Here is a 21,911-nt window from a genome sequence, read left to right as displayed (position 1 = left end):
CCTTGAAAATTTTACTCATAATATACAACAGATGTAGTTATTATTTTTAAAAGGAATTGAACTCTCACATAAGTGGACATTTGGACCCCAGATTAGAGTGGTACAGCCAACCTGTTCTATATTACAAATGAATACACTAAACAGACGTAAGTGCTAGGATGTTAAGTTTGCAACCTAAACTAATTAATTCAGTAATATAATAATACTTCTTATTACTGCTATTTTTATAGTTAACATTCATTTAGTTTTTACTAGGTACCAGAACACTGAACTTACTCCTTTCATTAAAAAATCAGGAAACCAGAGCAGAGCAAATTCAAGTAACTTGCCAAAGCTTACACTCAGTAATTTGCTGAGTGTAGATTCACCAATTGGCTTGGTTCTAGGGACAACACTCTTAACCTCTACGCTATACTGCCTTATGTCTTCCAGGATTAACTGAAATAGTATACTTACCACAGTTAGTTATAAAACCAACACCACAGGGGCTTCCCTGGTGGCGCAGTGGTTGAGAATCTGCCTGCTAATGCAGGAGACACGGGTTCGAGCCCTGGTCTGGGAGGATCCCACATGCCGCGGAGCGGCTGGGCCCGTGGGCCACGGCTGCTGAGCCTGCGCTTCTGGAGCCTGTGCCCCGCGACGGGAGGGGCCGCGATAGTGAAAGGCCCGCGCACCGCGATGAAGAGCGGTCCCCGCACCGCGATGAAGAGTGGCCCCCACTTGCCGCAACTGGAGAAAGCCCTCGCACGAACCAAAGACCCAGCACAGCCAAAAATAAATAAATAAATAAATAAATAAATAAAATTAAAAAAAAAACCAACACCACAATGTCTGAATAAGTGATCATATGGAAATGGAAAATAAGTAAGAAGACAGTTACAAGTTGAGAAACATTTTCTCTTTCAATCCAACGTAAGGGAGTGGGGGAGACTGATATAATAGGCAAAGTATAAAAATAGTGCTGGGTGAAAAAAAGACAATCATCTTTGACATAAGAAAGATAAGAAAGGTAAAGGTGATAATTTAGTATTCTTTATCAGTAAGTCAATATTAGAAATGTTTTAAAATATACATACTTATCAATTATGTAAAATATTGTTTGATGGGGCTTTCCTGGTGGCGCAGTGGTTGAGAATCTGCCTGCCAATGCAGGGGACACGGGTTTGAGCCCTGGTCTGGGAAGATCCCACATGCCGCGGAGCAACTAGGCCCGTGAGCTACAACTACTGAGCCTGCGCGTCTGGAGCCTGTGCTCCGCAACAAGAGAGGCTGCGATAGTGAGAGGCCCACGCACCGCGATGAAGAGTGGCCCCCGCTTGCCGCAACTAGAGAAAGCCCTCGCACAGAAATGAAGACCCAACACAGCCAAAAATAAATTAATTAATTAATTAATTTAAAAAATATATATATTGTTTGATGAATTACATAGTAATATGATCAACATACAGATTAGTTCATATATTACTGCTATGGTAATTTTTTGTCTTGCTTCAATATTTTCTTGAACTTAAACAACAGACAGTGTATTGCTCATTAAGTAAACATAACTCTCTCAGCAGCATACCATATACATTTTGCCAATCAGCTAATTTAATATTATACTTTATATAGAAGGTGACACAGTTTTGTTTGAAAGGATCCAGTGTGTGCTTTTAGTTGCACAAACTTTAATCTCTCATTTCACTAGTTAATAGCTGTCAAATGCCAGATAAAGAAAACATGATACTGCTCTTCACTTGATCAAGTCTCCATAAACAATTGACATGTTATATTACTCATTTAGCTAACAGAACCACCTAAGTTTTCAAAGATGCATTTTGCAAGTTGGAAATTTTATTTTTAAAACACCCATATTTCTAATCATAGCTTTCCTATATATCAGACGTGGAATACAGATTTTGCCAACTGGGAAACTTTACAAAGCTTCCTGCAAAGAAAAAAACAATTATTTTTCTCCATGCCCTGGTTGCCTTGACCCAGGCAAAAGTGGGTCACCCCTCAACTTGAGCCTCGGCAAGTTGGCCAAATTAAAAACTTAAAACCTGAAAGAGAGTCCTAAGAAACATTTGCCAAAATTCTACTGTGCTCCACACCACACAAAACCGAAAGGACTAAAATTATGTCTCCCTGTTCTAATCTAGTTTTATGAGACTTCTATTAACTTACAAGCTAACTTTAAGGAACGAAGTTCCACCTTTGATGCAAATACTTTGTCCTCTGACTAGCAATATCAGTTACACATTTCTTACAGTAAGATGAGCTCATCGAAATTGGTAATTGTTAGATAGCTTTAGTAACCTATTTCCAGACCCGATTCACCATCACTCCCTGGAAATTAAATGAAAAGTTTTCCACATATGAAATGTTTTCTGGGGAGAGGTTTAATAGCTTTCAACTCAGAACAGTCTGTTAATAACCCCCCAAAAGTCAAACAACCATTGTTCTAGCTGGTGTGGACCTCTTCCTGAATGAAACCCAGCCTTAGTTTTAAACTTGAATCACATTGTCTTCTAAGCCCTTTGCAGACTTATGTTCTAAAAATGGCTTTCATAGATTAAAGCACTTTGCTTTTAAATTCCACTTTTTTGGAATGAAAAAAATATTTTTATTTATGTTCTTTTAAAATTTTAAGTGACTTGATAATACAAAAGGATTATCTGTAACATACATTATGAGGCATAATAATGAAATAAGCACCCAGGAACTCAACACCAAATTTAAAGACTAGGAGATTGGCAACACTGTTTCATCCAACTATGCCTTCCTGCACTAGCCCATCCCCCATAGCTGGAGTCCTCAGGCAGGTTTGTATCCCCAAACAATACGTTGTTTTGGTTTGTTTCTGAGCGTTATAAAAATGGTATTATGCTATTTTTAATCTTCTTTGCCTTGCTTTTTATACTCAATATTGTTTCTAAAATTCACTCATGATCCACATGGCTACTGTTTATTTATTCACTGCGGTTTAATATTCCATTCTGTGATTTTAGTATGGTTTACATTTCTATTTTTCTATCAATGAATATTTGATTTGCTTCCAGGCTGTTGCTATTTTGCTACTGTTTGCTATTAAACTACTGTCACCTTCTTGTAAATTTTACATATCTCCTGGTGTTCATTTGCAAAAGTTTCTGAAAGCGGGAAATTCCTGGGCTATACACATGCAAATGATCGTCTTTAGAAGAAAGTGCCAGCTTCTTTACCAGAAAGATTGTTACAGCTTACATTCCTATCGATGGTATATGAGAGTCCTTACAATGCTTGGTCTTATCAGACACTTAAATTCTGTCAATTTAGTGGATATAAAATCATACCTCCTTGTGCTCTTGATTTGCATTCCCTTGATTAATAAAGCAGGGCATTGTGATGGTTAGTTTTGTGTGTGAACTTGGCTACAGAATCCAGTTATTAAATAATCTACGTGTTGCTGCAAAGGTATTTTATAGATATGGTTAATATCTACAATCGGTTTACTCTAAGTGAAGGAGAGCACCTTGGATAATGCAGGTGGGCCCCATCTAATCAGTTGAAGAGCTTAAGAGAAAAACTGAGGTATTCTGGAGAAGAAATCCTGCCTCAAGACTGTAGCATCAACACCTGCCTGAGTTTCTAGCCTGCTGGTATACCTCACAGATTTTAGACTAGCCAGCCCTCACAATCAATCAATCAATTTCTCTATGCATGTATACAGTATAAATACACATTAATATAAATTTTATATATAATCTGTTTCTCAGAAGAACTCTGATACAGGTATTTTTCATATTTGTTTACCATTTGTTTATTTCCTCTTCTGATAAACATTTACTTATCTTTATTGCCCATTTTTCTATTGTGTTTATATTTTCTTTTATTGACATGTAGAATTTTTTAAAAATATTTTGGATACTAATTCCTTGTTGGGAAGCGTATTAGATATGTATTCCCCTAGTAAGTGGTCTGTCATTTTATTTGTGGGTACTTTTGGTAAAGAGAAGTTTTTCATTTAATGGAGCCAAATATATCAGCTTTTCCCTTTAGAATTTCTGTTTTTTGTGCCTTAAGAAATCCTTTCCTGCCCAAGGTCATACGATAGTTTGTCTTCCAAAAGTTTTAAAATTTTTTCTTTCACTTATCAGTTTTTAGTCAGCTGGAGTTAGCCATATTATTCTAGCCATAATTTCCAGTACAATCTTGAATAGAAGTGATTCTGGTATTGCTCCTAATCTCAAAGGGAAATTTTTCAATATTTCACCATTGAACATGATTGCTTTTGGTTTCTATAGATAATCTTTAAGTTTGAGGAATCTGTATTCTATTCCTGTTTGCTATGAGTTTTTATTATGAATGGGTGTTAAATGTTATCAAATGCTTTTTCTGCATCTACTGAGATGACTTAAGTCCCATCTTCATGCCAGTGATCTCCAAATTTTTATCTCCACCTCAAATTTCTCTCCCGGGCTCCACACCTATACAAGCTATTGCTTGCTCAGAACTGCATTTGAATGTTACACACCAGATAATACTGTTTTGGGCCCAACACAAGGCCCATCATATGATACATTTCATGGTACTGGCTGAGTAAATGCGGTGTCAATTTTAACTTGGCTAAATTTTTAACAGCTTTCAATGCAGCTGTTTTGCTGGAAAGTTCTTTTGAATACCTACTCTTTGCCAGGGGAACATTTTGACTTGGCTTAAAAAAAAATTAGTAAACTTTCAGCTTTTTTATTAGCAGTATAATAATTTATTGAATGCTTACTTTATCTCAGGCCCTTTACTGAAATAACCTTGTTTAACCCTAACAAACCCATGATATGGATTTTAAAGTTGGATGTTATTATCGATTTTAAAGCCGAGGATATTGAGGCCTAGAGAAGGGACTTGTATAGACAGTTATGTAACGAATCTGGGATTCAAACCCAGGTTGACAGACCTTAGAGCAAAAACATGAATACTATATCTTAAGTATCATCAATACAAAAATAAAACCTATGAACTATTCATTTCCATCGCATTCCTAATGCTTACTGCATCACTGACCTCCTAACCTTAGGACAGAGATCAGGGTAAGAACAAAGTTTGGGAGATAAAAAAAACACAACATAATTTTACTTTCTGACAGCTAGAAATCTGAAAGCATCACTCCCTTGTTTAAATATTTCAATGGATCCTCATTTCCCTTAAAATAAAACCCTAACTTCCTTAAATGTCTTAACAATCATCTGGTCCTACTTAATGTGCTAGCCTTATATTGAATCACTACCCCTCTCAAACTCTACGCCTTAGCCACAATGCCCTAACTCTTGGCCATGCTTTTTCTTTTCTTTAGGACTTGATATATCTTGTTAATACCACTATGAATATTCCTCACGTCTCCCTTTCTCTCCCTTCCCCTAGTTAATTTCTCTCTCCCTGGTTTTCAGCTTAAATGAGTTTCTCTAAGAAGCCTTTCTGAATCTCTCAGGTGTGGAGTAGGTAGCTTTCTTTTGTGCTCCCATAGCATTTTTTATTTTCCATCGCAACACTTATAGCACCTATCATCCGTATTTTAACTGCTTATATATCTGTATCTTCATTGGATTGTAGGCTTATTAATAGCAAATAGCACGTATCTGGCCTTGTTCATAAAAAAGTCTCCAACATTTGGCAAAAAGCAGACCTTGAATATTTGTTAAGTGCATGAATATTTGTTTCTACATATTACCTTTATCAACTCCAATACAGTATTTTTTCTAAGACTATTTTACAATCTGAACATAAACCAATATGTTTAAAGTGCTCAAAAAGAAAAAACAATTACTCTCTTTACACTAACCTAATACATAACTCACTTCTTCTTTAAAAGAAAATATTTACATACCTCAAATTAATGAATATTATATATCTGGCAGTAAGAGGTTCTCCTTGAGCAGTTCTTGCTTATAGATATCCCCAGGAGATAGATTTACATAACCATGTCTCCCAAAGAATAATCGTACAGAAATCACAATCTCCTTTTCTCTGACACAAATGTTTTTTCTTTCAAATATCACCCGGATGTAATACTGTATTCGTTTCCCATTGCTTTGTAACAAATTATCACAAATTAAATTGCTTAAAACAATCCCCATTTATTATCTCTCAGTTCTGTAGGTCAAAAGTTCCGGCAGGCTCAAATGCATTCTCTGCTTAAGGTCTCTCAAGGCCCAAAATCAAGGGCTTAGGCAGGCTGGGCTCTTATCTGGAGGCTCTAAGAAAGAATGCACTTCCACTCATTAAGGCAGTTAGCAGAATTCAGTTTCTTGCAACTGTAGAACTGAAGTCCCCATTTTCTCGCTGGCTGTCAGCTGGGGACCACACTCAGCATCTAGAGACTGCTCTAAAATCCTTGCATGTGGCCCCCCTGCATCTTCAGACCCAGCAACAGTGCATCAAATCCTTCTTGTGCTTCAGATCATCTGACTTCTCCCTCTGCTACTAGCTGGAGAAAACGCTCTGCTTTTAAAGGGCTAGTATGATGAGATATGGCTCACCGGGATAATCTCCCTTTTGATACCCTTAAGGCAACTGAGTAGTAACCTTAATTATATCTGCAAACATCCCCTTTTGTCATGTAATGTAACAGTCACACATGTGATACCTTGTCACAGTCACAGTTCCATGGATTAGAAATCTTGGGGGGCCATTTTTAAATTCTGCCTGCCACGACACCACTAATAATAGATATCACTTACTGTACCCTTACACATATTTTACACAAAATATCTTATGTCATACCTCAGGTTTCAGAGCTCAAGCAAGGTGAGGAGGACATCTGCCCAGAAGGAAAACCCAGCACAGAGAGTCAGAACTCAGGCAAGGTGAGGAAGCCTTCTGGCCAGTGGAACAGCCCAGTACAGAAGGATGGAGCTTATATTGGATGAGGTGGGTGTCTGCATGGGGGAGGGCACAGTCATCTGCAGTGGTGATGGGAGATTGATTACTTAAAGGAGGATTGTTCAAATAAGTAAATATATTAAGGACAACGAACACCGGGTTTCTCACTGTCAGGAAAAAAAAAAAAAAAAGTAACAAACATGGAATGGGAGAAAACTAGAAAGAACTCTATGGAGTTAGACTGCAATTTGATATATCAGTGTGAACTCATTCCTTTCAATAGACAGACAGATATAGGTGTAAATATATGTGTGTACACACATACATACACTCATATATTCTCTAGCTCTGCCTACTAAGAGGAACTGACAGCAGTGATATCTCAATAGCAATGAGTACATCTAGCTCCCAGATCTTGGCTTCTTAATAGTATTTTCCCCTAAAAGAAACTAGGCTTTATAAAAGTCATCTAGGGCTGCCATAACAAAATATCATAGACAACAGAAACTTAATCTTCTCACAATTCTGGAAGTTAGAATTCCAAGATCAAGGTTCTAGTTGACTTGGTTTCTGGTGAGATCTCTCTTCCTGGCTTGTAGATGGCCACCTTCTCCCTATGCCCTCACATGGCCTTTCCTTGGTGCTTGCACACATTGGGGTTGGGCTGGGGGTGAGGCACACAGCAGAAAGAGAGCTCTCTGGTGTCTTTTCTTCAATGACAATAATCCTATCAGATCAGGGCCCCACCCTGATGACTTCCTTTAAATTTAATTACTTCCATAGAGACCCCAGCCACACTGGGGGTTAGGGCTTCAACATATGGATTTGGGGGAACACAAGCATTCAGTCTCTCATGAAATGGATGATTCAAGAGCTAAAGCACAGAAAGTAAAATATAAGCTGCAACAGCGTATTGTGTCAAAAGCAAAGGAAGTGCTCAGTGAATGACGGGGACATGTCAAAAGTACATAGGACCAGTAGACAAAATATAGAAGCAACCTAAGTGTCCATCAAAAGATGAATGGATAAAAAAGATGTGGTGTGTATATATATATACAATGGAATATTAGCCATAAAAAAATAATGAAATTTTGCCACTTGCAACAACATGGTTGGACCTGAAGGGTATTATGCTGAGTGACATAAGTTAGAGAAAGACCAATACTGTATGTTATCACTTACATGTGGAATCTAAAAAGTACAACAAAATATGAATATAACAAAACAGAAACAGACTCACTGATATAGAGAACAAACTAGAGATTACCAGTGGGGAGAGGGACAGGGGAAAGGGCACAATAGGGGTAGGGGATGAAGAGGTACAAAGTACTATGGAAAAAATATATAAGGATGTAATACATGACACAGGGAATATAGCCAATATTTTACAATAACTTTAAATGGAGTATAATCTATAAAAATATTGAATCACTATGTTATACCCTTGAAACTAATACAACATTGTAAATCAACTATACTTTAATTTTAAAAAAAAAAAGGACCTTTCCCTTAAGTGTGTGCTAGAATTAGTGACTTGTTTCCAAAGAACAGTGAATGGGAAAAATAGTATCTTTACAGAGGAGTGATGTGGCAGACATCATCTTAAGGAAATGATCAAGGTTAACATCACCAGTGAAAGTCATATTGATGTCACGTACCCCATGAAATGACATGATCAGAAGTGGACTTTGCCTCTGTGGAATTCTTCCCAAAATTCCATATCCCTAATCTCCCATGAGAAAAACATCATACAAACCCGAGGGGTGTTCTAAAAAGTTTCTGACCAAACTATCAAGATCATGAAAAACAAGAAAAGACTAAGAAACTGGTTCAGAATGGAAATTAAGGAGATGAGATGTGGTAACTAAATGCAATGTGGTACCCTGGACTGGATCCTGAAACAGGAAAAGGACATTAGTGAAAAAAACAAATCAAATCCAAAGTCTACAGTTCAGTTAATAATAATGTACCAATGTTCATTTCTTAGTCTTGACTAGTGTACCTTGGCTACAAGATGTAACATTAGGGGAAACTGGGTAAAGAATATATAGGAACTCTATGTACTCTCTTTGTAACTTCTTTTGTAAATCTAAAATTATTCCAAAACAAAAAGTTTATTTAAAAAGAGGACGTAGGAGCCAGCTTAAAGAAGCTCCCACTGTCCAAACGTAAAACAATTAAAGCATCAAGGTAAGTAATGATAGTAATGGAGCATAAACCGTTGAACAACATAGGAAACCAAGAGTTTACTTTTGATATAAAATAATAAATCAAAAAATTGAACACTAGAAAGGGAATACAGGCATACCTCAGAGACATTGTGGGTTTGGTTCCAGGCCACTGCAATAAAGTGAATATCAAAATAAACTGAGTCACACAAATTTTTTGGTTTCCCAGTGCATATGAAAGTTATGCTTATACTGTACTGTAGTATATTAAGTGTGCAGTAGCATTATGTCAAAAAAAAGTATATAACAATTAAAAAATACTTTATTGCTAAAAAATTGCTATCTGTCATCTGAGCCGTCAGCACATCATACTCTTTTTGCAATAGTAACAAAGATCACTGATCACAGATCACCATAACAAATATAATAATAATGAACAAGTTGGAAATATTGTGAGAATTACCAAAATGTGACACAGAGACATGAAGTGCACAAATACTGTTGGAAAAATGGTGCCGACAGACTTGTTTGATGCAGGGTTGCCACAAACCTTCAATTTGTAAAAAATGCAATATCTGGGACAAGCAAATAAAGAAAAGCACGCTAAAATGAGGTATGCCTGTAGAATATTTATACAGTCTTAAAGTATCTCCTCTCAAAAATCCTTATTAATTACAAAGGGGAAAACTTTGCTTATAGAAGACTGGCAGATACCACTTTAATAAAAGTCAATCAGAGGGATCAAAGTTAACTTTATCAGCAATGGGACAAATCTAAAATGTGCATCACCCTGTGATATTCCTGCCAAGGTTACGTAACTTGAGTCTAATTATGCAGAACTAATCTAATTATATAGAATGCCCAAATTGTAGGACACTCTATAAAGTAACTGGCCTGTAATCTTCAAAAGGGTCAAGGTTGGAAAAGACAAGTTATTCCAGACTGAAGACTAAAAAGACACAACAACTAAGTGCAATATATGATTCTGAACTGGATCCTTTCACTATGAAAGATATTAATGGGAAAACTGGCAAAATGTAAACGCAATCTGTAGATTTGATGGCAGTATTCTGAGTTTGATGGTAGTGATGTGTTTATGCTGGAGAAAGTCCATATGTGTAGAAAATACACAGTAAAGTACTCAGGTTGATAGAGAGTAGGTCAGTGCTCATTCTCAAACAGGTCAGGGAAAAAAAGTTCTTTGTACTGTACTTACGACCTTTCTGTAAGTTTGTGATTATTTCAAAATTTAAAATTTCCCAGATTCACATAATCTTGTTTATTGCCATTACTTCTACTCTAGATCAGGATGCAAAAAACTAACAAGGTATAAACTCAGAGAGAAGGAGACTAATCTAAAGTCAAAAGCAAGCAGCTGAACTTGAGGGTAATAGAAGATCCAAAGTTCAGGAAATAAAGACAAGCTGGGAACTAGAAGCAGATAATCACCGTAGTGGGTTAAGGAAAGATATAAAAACTGATTAGCTGGGGCAAAGCGGATAGGGTGGGGCGGGCTGGAGCTGGGTGAAAGGGGATGGCAGGAAAAGAGGCAAAGAATATGCATGCAAATACGGGCTCAAACAAATGCAATGAATTCTAATGCTATCTTGGCATTCAGGTGGTAACAAAAGTTTAACAGAAACCTTCAAACTCACAAAGAAAATGTACAAGCATAAGGACGAAGGAAATCTAAAGATAATGAGAGTAAATAAGCACAAAATTAAGGGTCAAATGCCTAGAAAACAAGTTTAGAGACCCACAATAAGTTAGAGACTCAGAAATTGAACAAAAAAGGGAAACTTTTCATAGCAATAAATACTTATTGTGAATAGTCTTGATATGTTTTAAAGTGACATTCTTTATATCAACCTCACACGTTAAGTGAGAAATAGTACACTGTAATATCTTGGACTCTAAGAAAAAAAATTCTGTACATCCACTCTGTGTCAGGCACAATAGGTAAAATGTTGGTAATACTGGGTGACCAGAGAACAATGAGCTTTTACATCAAACGTAAAGTGACACAGGTGACTTTCTTAGAAAGAAAATTAAGAAGTATGATTTATTTTCTTGCCCAGAGAGAGGATCATCCCACATATGCATAAATGTGGCCCACAGAAGTTTCTGCTGAAAACTCTTCTCAAGAAGCAGCTTTGGACCTGTTCAAATGGTCCATACTCAGGTGAAGTCCCAAACACATAATCAAAATTACACTGGCGTGGAAAGGTGCTTCTCAGTTTAGGTCTAAAATCTCCCAGAGTGAGATCAGGGGTAAATTACAAGAGATTCACAACCCCTTGAAATTACATGCAAATTTCTGTGTGCCTATGAACATTAGAACTTTTCTGGAGAGAGGGTTTATAGCTTTCAACTTACTCACATGCAATAAACAGTTGACTGATAGAATAATTATATGTGAATGGAGTTCACTGCCTAAAAAGCTAACACAGTCTTACAATGCAAAATCTGTTCATCTTACAAACTAATCCTGAAAGCCTGCCATGTGTCAGACACATTAACAGAAGTATAGCATTTTAGAACAAATAGGTGGGTCATCTCCTTCTGTTTTAAACTTCCCTTGGAACAATGTGTCAGGTTCTAGGTTAAACACTGGTGACACAAAGGTAAATATTACATAATCCCTGTCCTTTGAAACACAATATAGAGTGTATGCAGGGGAATTACAATCATAATACAGTGTGGGATAAGAATATAAACTTCGGAATAAAAAAGACATTAGCTTTTCTCCACTCTACTACTACTAAGCTGAATGGCTTTGGGCAAATTGCTTGACATTAATTTTGCATCTGTGTTTCCCTATCAATAAAACGAGAATAAAAAAATCTGATCTCACAGCCTTGAAAAAAGGATTAAATATAATGTAAATGAAGCTCAGTGCCTGGCAACAGTAGGCATCTAATAAACAAAGGTTATTATTGTTCTTATAGAAATCCAGAGAAAAGATAATTTGCTCTGGCTGAGGGATTACAAGGAGATCTCAACTAGACTACCATACTCGATTTGGGGCGCCACATTTTAAGAGATGCAATGACAAAATGATAGTGGTGTGCGTTCAGAGAAAAATAAACAAGATGGTGAGGAAACTCAGACTCATGTCCTAAATCTAGTGGTTTGGAGGTGAAGTTATAAGTTAAAAAAGAGAATACCATAATTTCTCTATGCTACTAGAGGGGAGAAGTTGGATCAAGAAATCAAAATTTCAGGGAAATAAGTTTTACATATTTAATATAAATAAGACATTTATAACAGAAGCTGTCTGAAGATGGAGTAGGATACCTTACAAAACAGTGATTTCTTTGAAACTAAAGGTGTTAAAAATGTGCTAGAAACCATGTGTTTAGGACTCTGTAAATTGTATTCATGTATTAAGCAAAAGGGTTGGATAAAATGTCTTCCACCATCCTTTTCAATAATAAGATTTCATGTTTTTTTAATTAAAATTCTGTATTATTTAGGATAGTACTGGTTGGTAATAACATAAGACCCAACTTGAAATAAATGAAAAATAAAGGGAAGTTAGGGTCTTGCATAACTAAGAAATGCAAAGGTAGGTCAAGCTTCAGATATAGTTTGATCAGGGCTCTAGCTCAGCCTCTATTTTTCTTTTCTTTTCTTTCTTTCTTTCTTTCTTCCTTCCTTCCTTCCTTTCTTCCTTCCTTTCTTCCTTCCTTGCTTCCTTTCTTCCTTCCTTTCTTCCTTTCTTTTCAGGTCAATCCTCCTTTGGATGTCTGCTCTGTCCTCAGAATGTCAGCTACAATCTGAGCAATGTGTCTCTGCATTCATATCCCGTGGGAAGAAAGAATTACCTTAACAACCAAAGTCCTAAGCTTCTTTATTATACTAGGCTGAAATAATCACTATGGCCAAGGGACTACCATGTGCTGACTGGCTTACACCCAGGTTATTGCCCATCCTTTAACCAATTCCAATGGCAAAAGAGAAGAATTCTGTTTGTTGGTTTATGTCACGTCTACAGATAGGGACAGAAGGCAAACCCACTCAAACCATGCAGTCCCTAAATAATGGAGGGTAGGTCCCCACAGGAAAATCTGGGCGCTACTAGGAAAGACAAGAGGAAGAACGGAGACTGAGTAGGCAACAGCATCAGGGTCTCAGCAAGTGACAGATGGCACACTCAAAGACTAAGCAATTGGAGAGAATTTTTTAAAGAGACTATCTACAAAAGTTTACAGAAAGCCCACGGTTAGCAACAGTCAGTCCCCTACAACCCCTAGGCCTAATAAGGCAAGGGGAATGATTACAACAACCCAGAGAGCTTAGTTGCATGCAGGGTTCCATTGGAAAGAAACTGTGACCTTTGAAAGAGGAAACAGCCAAGCCACAGTAACCTCATAGAGATGGAGCTGGGTGAATAAACGCCCCAATCTCTCTCTCCTCTGCCCTTTGATCTCCCACCAGTGGCTCTGGCCAAATGCAATCAGAAACCAGAGAATAAGAGAGCCCTGTTAGTGCTTTTCACAGTACAGTCAGCCTCCGAGGACACAAAGCAGGTGAGAAGGGTGGAGAAAGGTCTGGAGGAACAAATGGAAGATATTCAGTATAGCAACCAAAGACAATCCTCTGCAGATAATCGTGAGCCAAAACAGCTAATACAGACAAGTGTTCTAGGTGGTCTGATGTCCCCACTTCTCACTCAGTACCCCTCAGTGCACACTATCACCTTAGACTGAGGCGACTGCCTCTTAGGCAAACAAAGTAAAAACAGAGCCAGGGTTTCTAATAAGCAATTATAGATATTTAAATTTATAGGTGATTTTGTTTTCTTTATTTATGTTTAAACATTCTTTCATTAGCCTGTTTCAGCTGGGCTAAGCAGAGCTAAGCATAAAGTTTTTTAAGCCCACAGATGGGAGATGAGCCCTGGAGACCCTAAGGGCCACTGGCTATAAGGTAGGGAGACGTCTTTGGACTGCTTAACACTTAGCATTGTGATGCAAACCACAAAATACTCCTCTTCTCAAATGTGTTTTCAGAGCAAGAACAAGCATTGTTGAAACATTTTTAAGAATTTCTGCCAAGACTAGAAATTCACCGAGCCAGTGGTGTCCCAGAAATGTAGAAATATATTCCTTTAGCAGCTTTCAGTGTTCTTGTTACACTGGGAATAGGATAATAAAATACACAGAAAAGACATAGAACCCGTAAGTCAATTCTGATTAACTACACTAAAAAAGAAAACATAATAGATAACTTTTAAGTAGTACAAACTACTACACTAAGAAAAGTAACTTTTGGAAGTAAGCAAAATGATATTCTCAATAAGAAAAAGAATGATTTCATAATGCAAAGACATCCCAGTACTGTCAATTTAAAAAGAGGCAATAATTACTGAATATACTGTTAGAGAAAACAAATCATGTACATTTTTAAATCCCACAGTTAAAGAACACAAAGCATGTGAGAAAATTCTATTGGTTTTTGAATAACATAAAAGAAAAATGGGAATAAACAGATTTTAAAAAGAAAATCAACCAGAGTTTCCTACATTTGGTGGTTTGTTATTCTAAAAAGTGCTATGCTTTCAAATGGGCCTCTACGAATTAACCATCAAGCTTCTCAACTAACTACCCTAATAGAGTACTTCGAAATGAAAGTTAATAATACCCAAAGTGAGACAATAGAATGTTTCTTCTGTTTAGCCCTAAGCACTTCACATTTTCTTCTAATTACACAATAAAATCTCTTTCAGATTTTAAAATAAATACAACAAAAACAAAATACAGGTACATGCATACCATATGTAAGAAAACAACTGAGTGAACTCAAACAATATAGTAAATAAATGCCACTATTTCTCCATTTTGAAACCCCAGTAACAATGCTACTGAAACAGAATCAGGTTAACCATAAAATATAAACAATTTATAGAAATACAATTAAAAACCACATATTAGTGCATTACCTTAACTAATCAAAATTCTAAAGTCAGAGTTGCAAAAGACTATTCACACATATAGACACACACATATACGCAATGGCTACACTGAATAAGAAACAGTGTTCACAGCATTGCTATTATTCACTATAAATAATTCTAATAATTATTATAAATATTATTCATGATAAATTAATCACTATAATAACATTCCAAAACACTAACAAAGACATAAATACCAAATCACAGTGGCACGAAGTACTCAGGGATGGAGGTAGCTTTAAAAAATTAGAGTAGAATCCAATGTAGAACCAATAAAAAATGAGACTAGAAATGTAGGCAGGGGCCAAGTCACAAAAAGCCTAGAGTCTTAGAATTCTATTCTAGTATGTCATGCTTCTCAAGTGAGGTCTGAGTACTCCATGGTAATACAGGAGTATGGAAAATCATAGGATAATTGTGGTGCATCTTCCATAAGTGTCAAGTTTATGTAAAAAATTTGGAGGGAAGTTAAATGAGTTTGCCACTGTTTTTATATTAAATCCAATCTTCCTAGAACATAAAATTAATGTGAATTTTCAGACAGAACATGAAACTTCAAAGCAATTTCACTCTTGCCATAGGCTAATTCAGGTTCACTATTCCTTACAATTTGAGAAGAGACAAATGAGGGAGAATTTGAGGGAAAGTTTGAGAAGCAGTGCTGGGAATGTGGAGCCAAAGATTTTTGTTGTTGTTGTTTTGTCTTGTTTTGAATAGGGGAGTGATATCAGATTTGTGCTTTGGGATGCTCTCTCAGGGAAACAGTAAGCAGGATGGGCTAAAAAATAAGAGACAGCACAATAATGAGGGTAAGTGACAAGCAGAAAGGTTGTAACTGTGCAAGAGATGAAAAGGATATGAACCAGAGTTGAAGCTATGAGAACACAGAGGGCTGGGAGGATTCCGGAAAGCATACGATGATCACCTGACAGCGCCTGACTGACAGCACAGTAACTATTCTTTTGAGAACTTATTAGTATAAAGGCGTTCATTTTATTAGAGTTAGTATTTCTACTACTGTAAGGTATTTGACATTTGAACCTTTAAAAGCTCCCACTTAAAAATAATACCTTCATGAGAGAGTGGCATGGACATATATACACCACCAAATGTAAAATAGATAGCTGGTGGGAAGCAGCTGCATAGCACAGGGAGATCAGCTAAGGTGCTTTGTGACCACCTAGAGGGGTGGGATAGGGAGGGTGGGAGGGAGACACAAGAGGGAGGAGATATGGGATATATGTATATGTATAGCTGATTCACTTTGTTATACAGCAGAAACTAACACACCACTGTAAAGCAATTATACTCCAATAAAGATGTTAAAAAAATAATAATAATACCTTTCGTGTGCCTTCTAATCATAGGAAGTGTAAAGTTGTGGGATGCTATTTGGTATATGCTGTTATACCAAAAATTAAACAAAATATGAGTAAGACTTATGAAAACTATGTTTAATAAAGAAAATACCCATGTTTTTAAAATGTTAAGAAAAAATTATTGGGCTCCTAATGATCAATCACCAACATAGCTTTTCTAGAAACATAACTATACAGTTTGAGAACCAGAGTTAGGAATGACTTTGATCCTTAATGTGATATTCCAGAATAAATGAATGAACACAGACTCTTCTAGAAAAGAACAAGAACTTGGGTATTTAAAATATCTGATTACTTAGAAACTGAACAAAAAGTAGTAACTTTTTTTTTTTTTTTTTTTTTTTACCATGTTAGTCATTTCATAAGAAGGAAACAGGAGTTTATCCAGCTGATACTGGCTAAAAGATACAAAATAAGATTAAACTTAATTCTTCACTAGTAAGTTGACAGTAAAATGCAGCCACTAGGTAAAAACAGAATTATAACTTTTAAGGTAAATAAAAGATAAAACAAACAAAAAATCCTAGCAGAACATACTCAAGAAAATATTACAACTTGAGAAGTAGATCAAGTAAATGTTAATTTTATTGGACTAATAAAAATAGCAACTCTTAGTTTAAATAACCTGAAGAAAAGAGTGTCTTTTAATTGCTTTTAGAAATTAGCATGCTTCGGTCTATTCTACTTATTTGTGTAACACAGACCATTGATATTTATAATATGATTGTGATCAGAAAACTTAGGAAAGGTACAAGCACTGAAGACAACAGAAAAAAGAAAAACACTACTCAAACAAATGTTATCTGTAATCAAACACTGATCTGTTTAAATTTTAAAACTACATTATCAGAAATATTTAAAATAATATTTTGTTATGGAAATAATCATAGAAAAAAACAAAGGCTAGGACAAGTCTGGAAACTAGTCTCTAGGTCCTAACAACTTTTATTTATTTATTTTTTGCTTATAGATGAAACTCTTCAGCTCTCAAAAAGCATGGCATAAAAATTTAAGATACTCTACTTGGCAGTAAAAGACTCATCTAGACATACAGATCTTAAACCAATTTTATTTGATAGTTTATGCTTGCTACCTTACAGAAAAATCCTAAAATTTAGGCGAAACATAAATTCATAACGGAGAAAGAAATCTCAAAAATACAAATCAGTGTAATTCTCATAAAACCTCTCTCCATCACTAACAACAGGTAATTAACTGTTCCTTTTATTAGACTCTTTAATATATTTTTTCAAGTCTCTTGAGAAGGGAGATGAGAAAGATACCAACACCAAAGGAAGAACAGACAGAACTATCTAAAATTTTTCATCCAAATATTTTGAAAATTAATGCAAAGAAATGTGATAACAAAAATAGTTGACATTCTACAAAGGAAATTAGGACACTTCTCCACCTCTCTTCCAGATGATCTACACACATAGTTGCTATTTCTTCAATTTTTTTTTTAATTCCATCTGCCTTTTCCAAGCCTCCCTCTTTCTGTGCTCACTTGCTGTCCTATACTTGCGTGGGCACGAGAAAGTTGCTTCTATGAAATCAGTCCATTGCAGGTGTCCTTATAGCATTACAAAACATCACCTGCCTGAGGGGAAGTGGACAACCATGCAAAGAGTTGAAAGAGGGATGAGATGTACAAACACTGACAGAGACTTTTTACATTGCTTTTGAAACAAAATGGCCCTTCATGCATAAGGGTTATAAGGTTACATGCTCACATTTATTGTGAGTGACTATGTAAGGTCTAATTACATAGTAATGAGGCATTGGTCTCAATATTTAACGGATCTAATGGAAGAACCGCTGCAGTTATCAACAGGCAGCTCCCCTGCAATTCCATGCATCCCACTACAGGAGGAACTACACGAAGTGCCCCAAATCTGCAACCACCAGGACAGACCACCCTCCCCATCCCCACAAAATATAGGAATTCCAACTAAATGTGAAAGATACGTGAACATCTAGACAAGAAACCCTTAACAGTCAAAGAAATTCGATTTTGTTTTTTTTTTTGGTAAAATACATGCGCACAGGAAAAGATAATACTCCACGTTAACAATGGTTAAGTATCAAAACTACAGGTGATTTCTATTCCTCCCTTTGCGCTTCTTTGTGTTTTCTAGCTTTCCTACAATGAGCACGTAACTTTGGTAATCGAGGAGAAAAAAAAAAAAAAGTCAAATAGATGCAGAGCTTAAAGCAAGAGTTAATCTGGATCAAAGACACAGAGTAGCCTATCTTTAAGCCTCCTCGGAGTCACTGAGGAACAAATCCTCCAGTACTCGGCAGGGAGAAGACGGCTGCAAGGCTCCCCAAACCGCAGCGATAACCTGTCTATTCCAGGGTCTTAGCAAACTGAGGGGACAGGGTTGTTTCATACAAACTTGGTCAAGTGCTCCTGCAACAGCAAAACTCACTCCCAGCTCTCCCGTGACCCCGCCCCCCAGGGCACACCCAAGTCGCGAGGACCCCGGCGGGACCCTGCGCCAGTCTCAGGGTGCTCCCGAAGACTTGTCCCCCACCCCCAAGCTGTGCTCCGCAGCTCACCTCCGCTCTCCTTCACTTACTTCCCCGACCCCTTCCCCCAGTACACCACCCTGGGCCATCAGGGGAAGGAAGGAACCAGCCGGACTTAGAGACAGCGCTCCAGATTCCCGTGACCTTGGACAAGCCCATTCGCCTCTCCGAGCCTGTTTCCTAATGTGCCTCCTTCGCGGGGTGACCGCGGACTCACAAACCCGGGGGGCTCTGCAAAAGCCAAGGACCGTTCTCGTAACTCTGCACGACCCCCTCCCCCGGACCGCCCCCAGGCGCCGGGCACCAGCCTGGACACCGGGGTGAGGGGGGGGTGCGTGGGCAGCTTCTCTCTAAAGCTCCTGCCCCGTAGCCCCCGGGACGCGTCGCCTCGCAGCCCGTCCCCACACCTGGCAGTTGCTGTCCTGGGGCAGGTTTTTCACCAGGATCTTCCTGCGGTTGCTCAGCTCCCGGCGCATCCGCTGCAGCCGCGCGGCGACCTCCTCCGGGTGCAGCGCGGCGGGCGCCGGGCCCCGGGCGTCTTTGCGCGCCTCGGCGGAGGGGTCCGGCCCGCGCGTCCCCGACCCCGGCTCGGGCCCCGCCACGCCGCCCAGGCCCGCGCCCCCATCGCCGCCGGCTCCCGCCGCCGCCGCCGCCGCCATCTTCCCGGGCGCCCCGCGGCTGCGGGCTCCTCGGAGGCTCGAGGGGAAGGGAGAGAGAGAGCCGGAGGAGGCCCGGGCGGGGGCGAGGCGGGCCGAGGCCGCGGAGCGGGTGGGGGGAGGGGGAGGGAGGCGGCGCCGCAGCCAGCAGCCGGCGGGCGGGAAGAGGAAACCTGAGCGCCGAGGAGGAGCCCAGAACCACCTCGCGGGAACCTCCCCCTCGGGCCCCCGGGCCCCACGCACCGGCGAGCCCGCCCCGCCCCCGGGGGCCTCGGCGCCGCCACCCGGACACCTGTGCCGGCGCGGGCGGGCGGGCGAGCTCCCCTCCCTGCAAGGCCCTAGCGAAAGCCCAGGTTTGGGCTCTGGGGATGCGGCCCTTTGGCACCGGCTTCCCCGGGGGCACTCGGGCCCCAGGCGTCGGTCCCCGCGCGGCCTCCCCACGTGACACCGCAGCTGTCCCCGAGCTCCCCTCGAAACTCCCGCGCTGGGGCGGCTCCGGGGCTGCAGACGCGAATTCAGCCTCCCCAAACCCGGGGAGGCCCCTGCCCGCTCCGATTGGTGACCCTTCTTCTCTGCTCAAGATGTGCTCGTCTGGCAGAGAAGTTTGAGTTTGCCATGAAAAATAAAATTTGAGGTTTTCTAGAGAGTACAAAAAGGCAAGAATTCTGGAGGCAATTTTATATATTTGAAAAAACCTGATCGCAAAGTATTTTCCTAGCTGTGTCTACGAGAAAGCCTGTGCCCTTGACCCGTCCCTCCGTTTCTTTTGTACGTTTCCTAAAATGTAAAACCTTGATACTTGCATATGCAGCATATAAAGGGGTGCCGAAACAAAGACTAAAATGGAAGAGGAACTGTGGCAGAGGGTTGGCGAAAACGCTACTTGGAACATTATTTTAATTGAAACTTGGAGGGAGAGTTACACTGTAAAGTCACAGTGATGTTATCAGATCAAGCAATTGGGCAGCCTTTGACTGGCCCCAGCCCAAATGACTGTGAGTAAAGAGGAACATGCATCTTAAGTGTGTAGCATGCAAATACACTCTCCAAAAAAAAAAAAAAAAAAAGCCTGTTTAACATGTTATTCCGTTGGGGGAAAATATTTTCAGTAAATGTCACCAAAAAGTAAAAACAAAAAATATTTTTAAAGAACATACTATGTATTCAGTACCTACCTTGTGCCCCCATGTACTTCTAAGTACTTTACAAATGTTCCATTTACTCTTCACAGTAATTCAATTAGGTAGTTTTTATTTTCTTCACTTTACAAGTGAAGAAATAGAGGCAGGTTGCTTAATTCTAAAGCCCAACGCTCTTCATAACGTAAAAAGACTCATCTGTCATCTCCATCACAAAATAATGACTGCTGATATTCCTGCATTTATTCTCTGCCAACAGATACTTGTATGATTAAAATGATTCTGCACTGCACCCATGTTCATAGGAGCACTATTGTCAATAGCCAAAGGGTAGAAACCACCTGAAAAGTCCGTCTACCAATGAATAAACTATAGTATACGCATACAATGGAATATTGTTCAGCTATATAAAAAAAAAATCAAGTACTGATACAAGGTGGATAAATCTCCAAAACATTATGCTAAATGAAAGAAATCAGACACAAAAGGTCACGTGTTACATGATTCCATTTACATGAAATATTCCCAAATAAGTAAATCCATAGAGACAGAACATAGGCTGGTAGTTACCAGGGATTGGGGGAGGGGGGAGATGGGAAGCAACTGCTTAATGGATACAGGTTTCGTTTTGGGGTGATGAAAATGTTTTGGAATTGGACAGAGGTGGCAGTTGCCCAATATTGTGAAAGTACTAAGTAGACACTGAATAGTTCAGTGTAAAATGGTTAATTATGTCATATGAGTTTCATCTCATAGAAAAATGTAAATGATATTCTACAGTGCACAGCTTTATTACTTGCTTTTTACAGCATATTTTCAGAGCCTCTTTCTATGCCAAGATAATTGAACATCATTATTTTTCATGGCTGCATAATATTCTATTGTAATAATTACTGTAATTTACATAACTAATTGCCTAGTATTAGACATCTTTATTGTACACCACACTGAGATTAATATCCTTGTGTCCATATTTGCGTATTTGTAATTCTTCCATAGAGTAAAGAACTAGAAGCAAAGTGTCTTCACAAGAAAAAGTATATATGAAGATTTTTGATGTGTATTTCCAAACTACCTTCCTCAGTTTTCCCCATCACAAACATTGCTTGTTTCCCTGCTTGCATCCATGATAATTTGATATCAAAATAATATCTTTAAAAAAAATTTTTTTTTTTTTTGGCTGCGTTGGGTCTCTGTTGCTGTGCACAGACTTCTCATTGTGGTGGCTTCTCTTGTTGAGG

General features: G+C 38.7%; 1 protein-coding gene across 4 annotated transcripts in view; it reads right to left on the bottom strand.

Annotated features, from left to right (window-relative positions):
* RAVER2 (ribonucleoprotein, PTB binding 2) overlaps window positions 1-19,673 on the bottom strand; it is a 115,424-nt gene extending 95,751 nt beyond the window's left edge. For 2 of the 4 annotated variants that reach the window (XM_057527394.1, XM_057527407.1), the window contains exon 1: window positions 19,283-19,672. In XM_057527394.1, the coding sequence (XP_057383377.1) occupies window positions 19,283-19,534 (252 nt within the window). In that variant the 5' untranslated portion in view covers window positions 19,535-19,672. Of the gene's footprint in view, window positions 1-19,282 lie in introns of all 4 variants that reach the window. The other 2 variants (XM_057527398.1, XM_057527403.1) reach the window with 2 other exon arrangements.
* Between the last annotated feature and the right edge of the window lie 2,238 nt (window positions 19,674-21,911).

Source organism: Balaenoptera acutorostrata, chromosome 1 (genome assembly GCF_949987535.1).
Source record: "Balaenoptera acutorostrata chromosome 1, mBalAcu1.1, whole genome shotgun sequence".
In the NCBI taxonomy this organism is placed as follows: Eukaryota; Metazoa; Chordata; class Mammalia; order Artiodactyla; family Balaenopteridae; genus Balaenoptera; species Balaenoptera acutorostrata.
The sequence above is the reverse complement of the archived record's forward strand: the minus strand, read 5'-3'. Positions and strand labels throughout refer to the sequence as shown.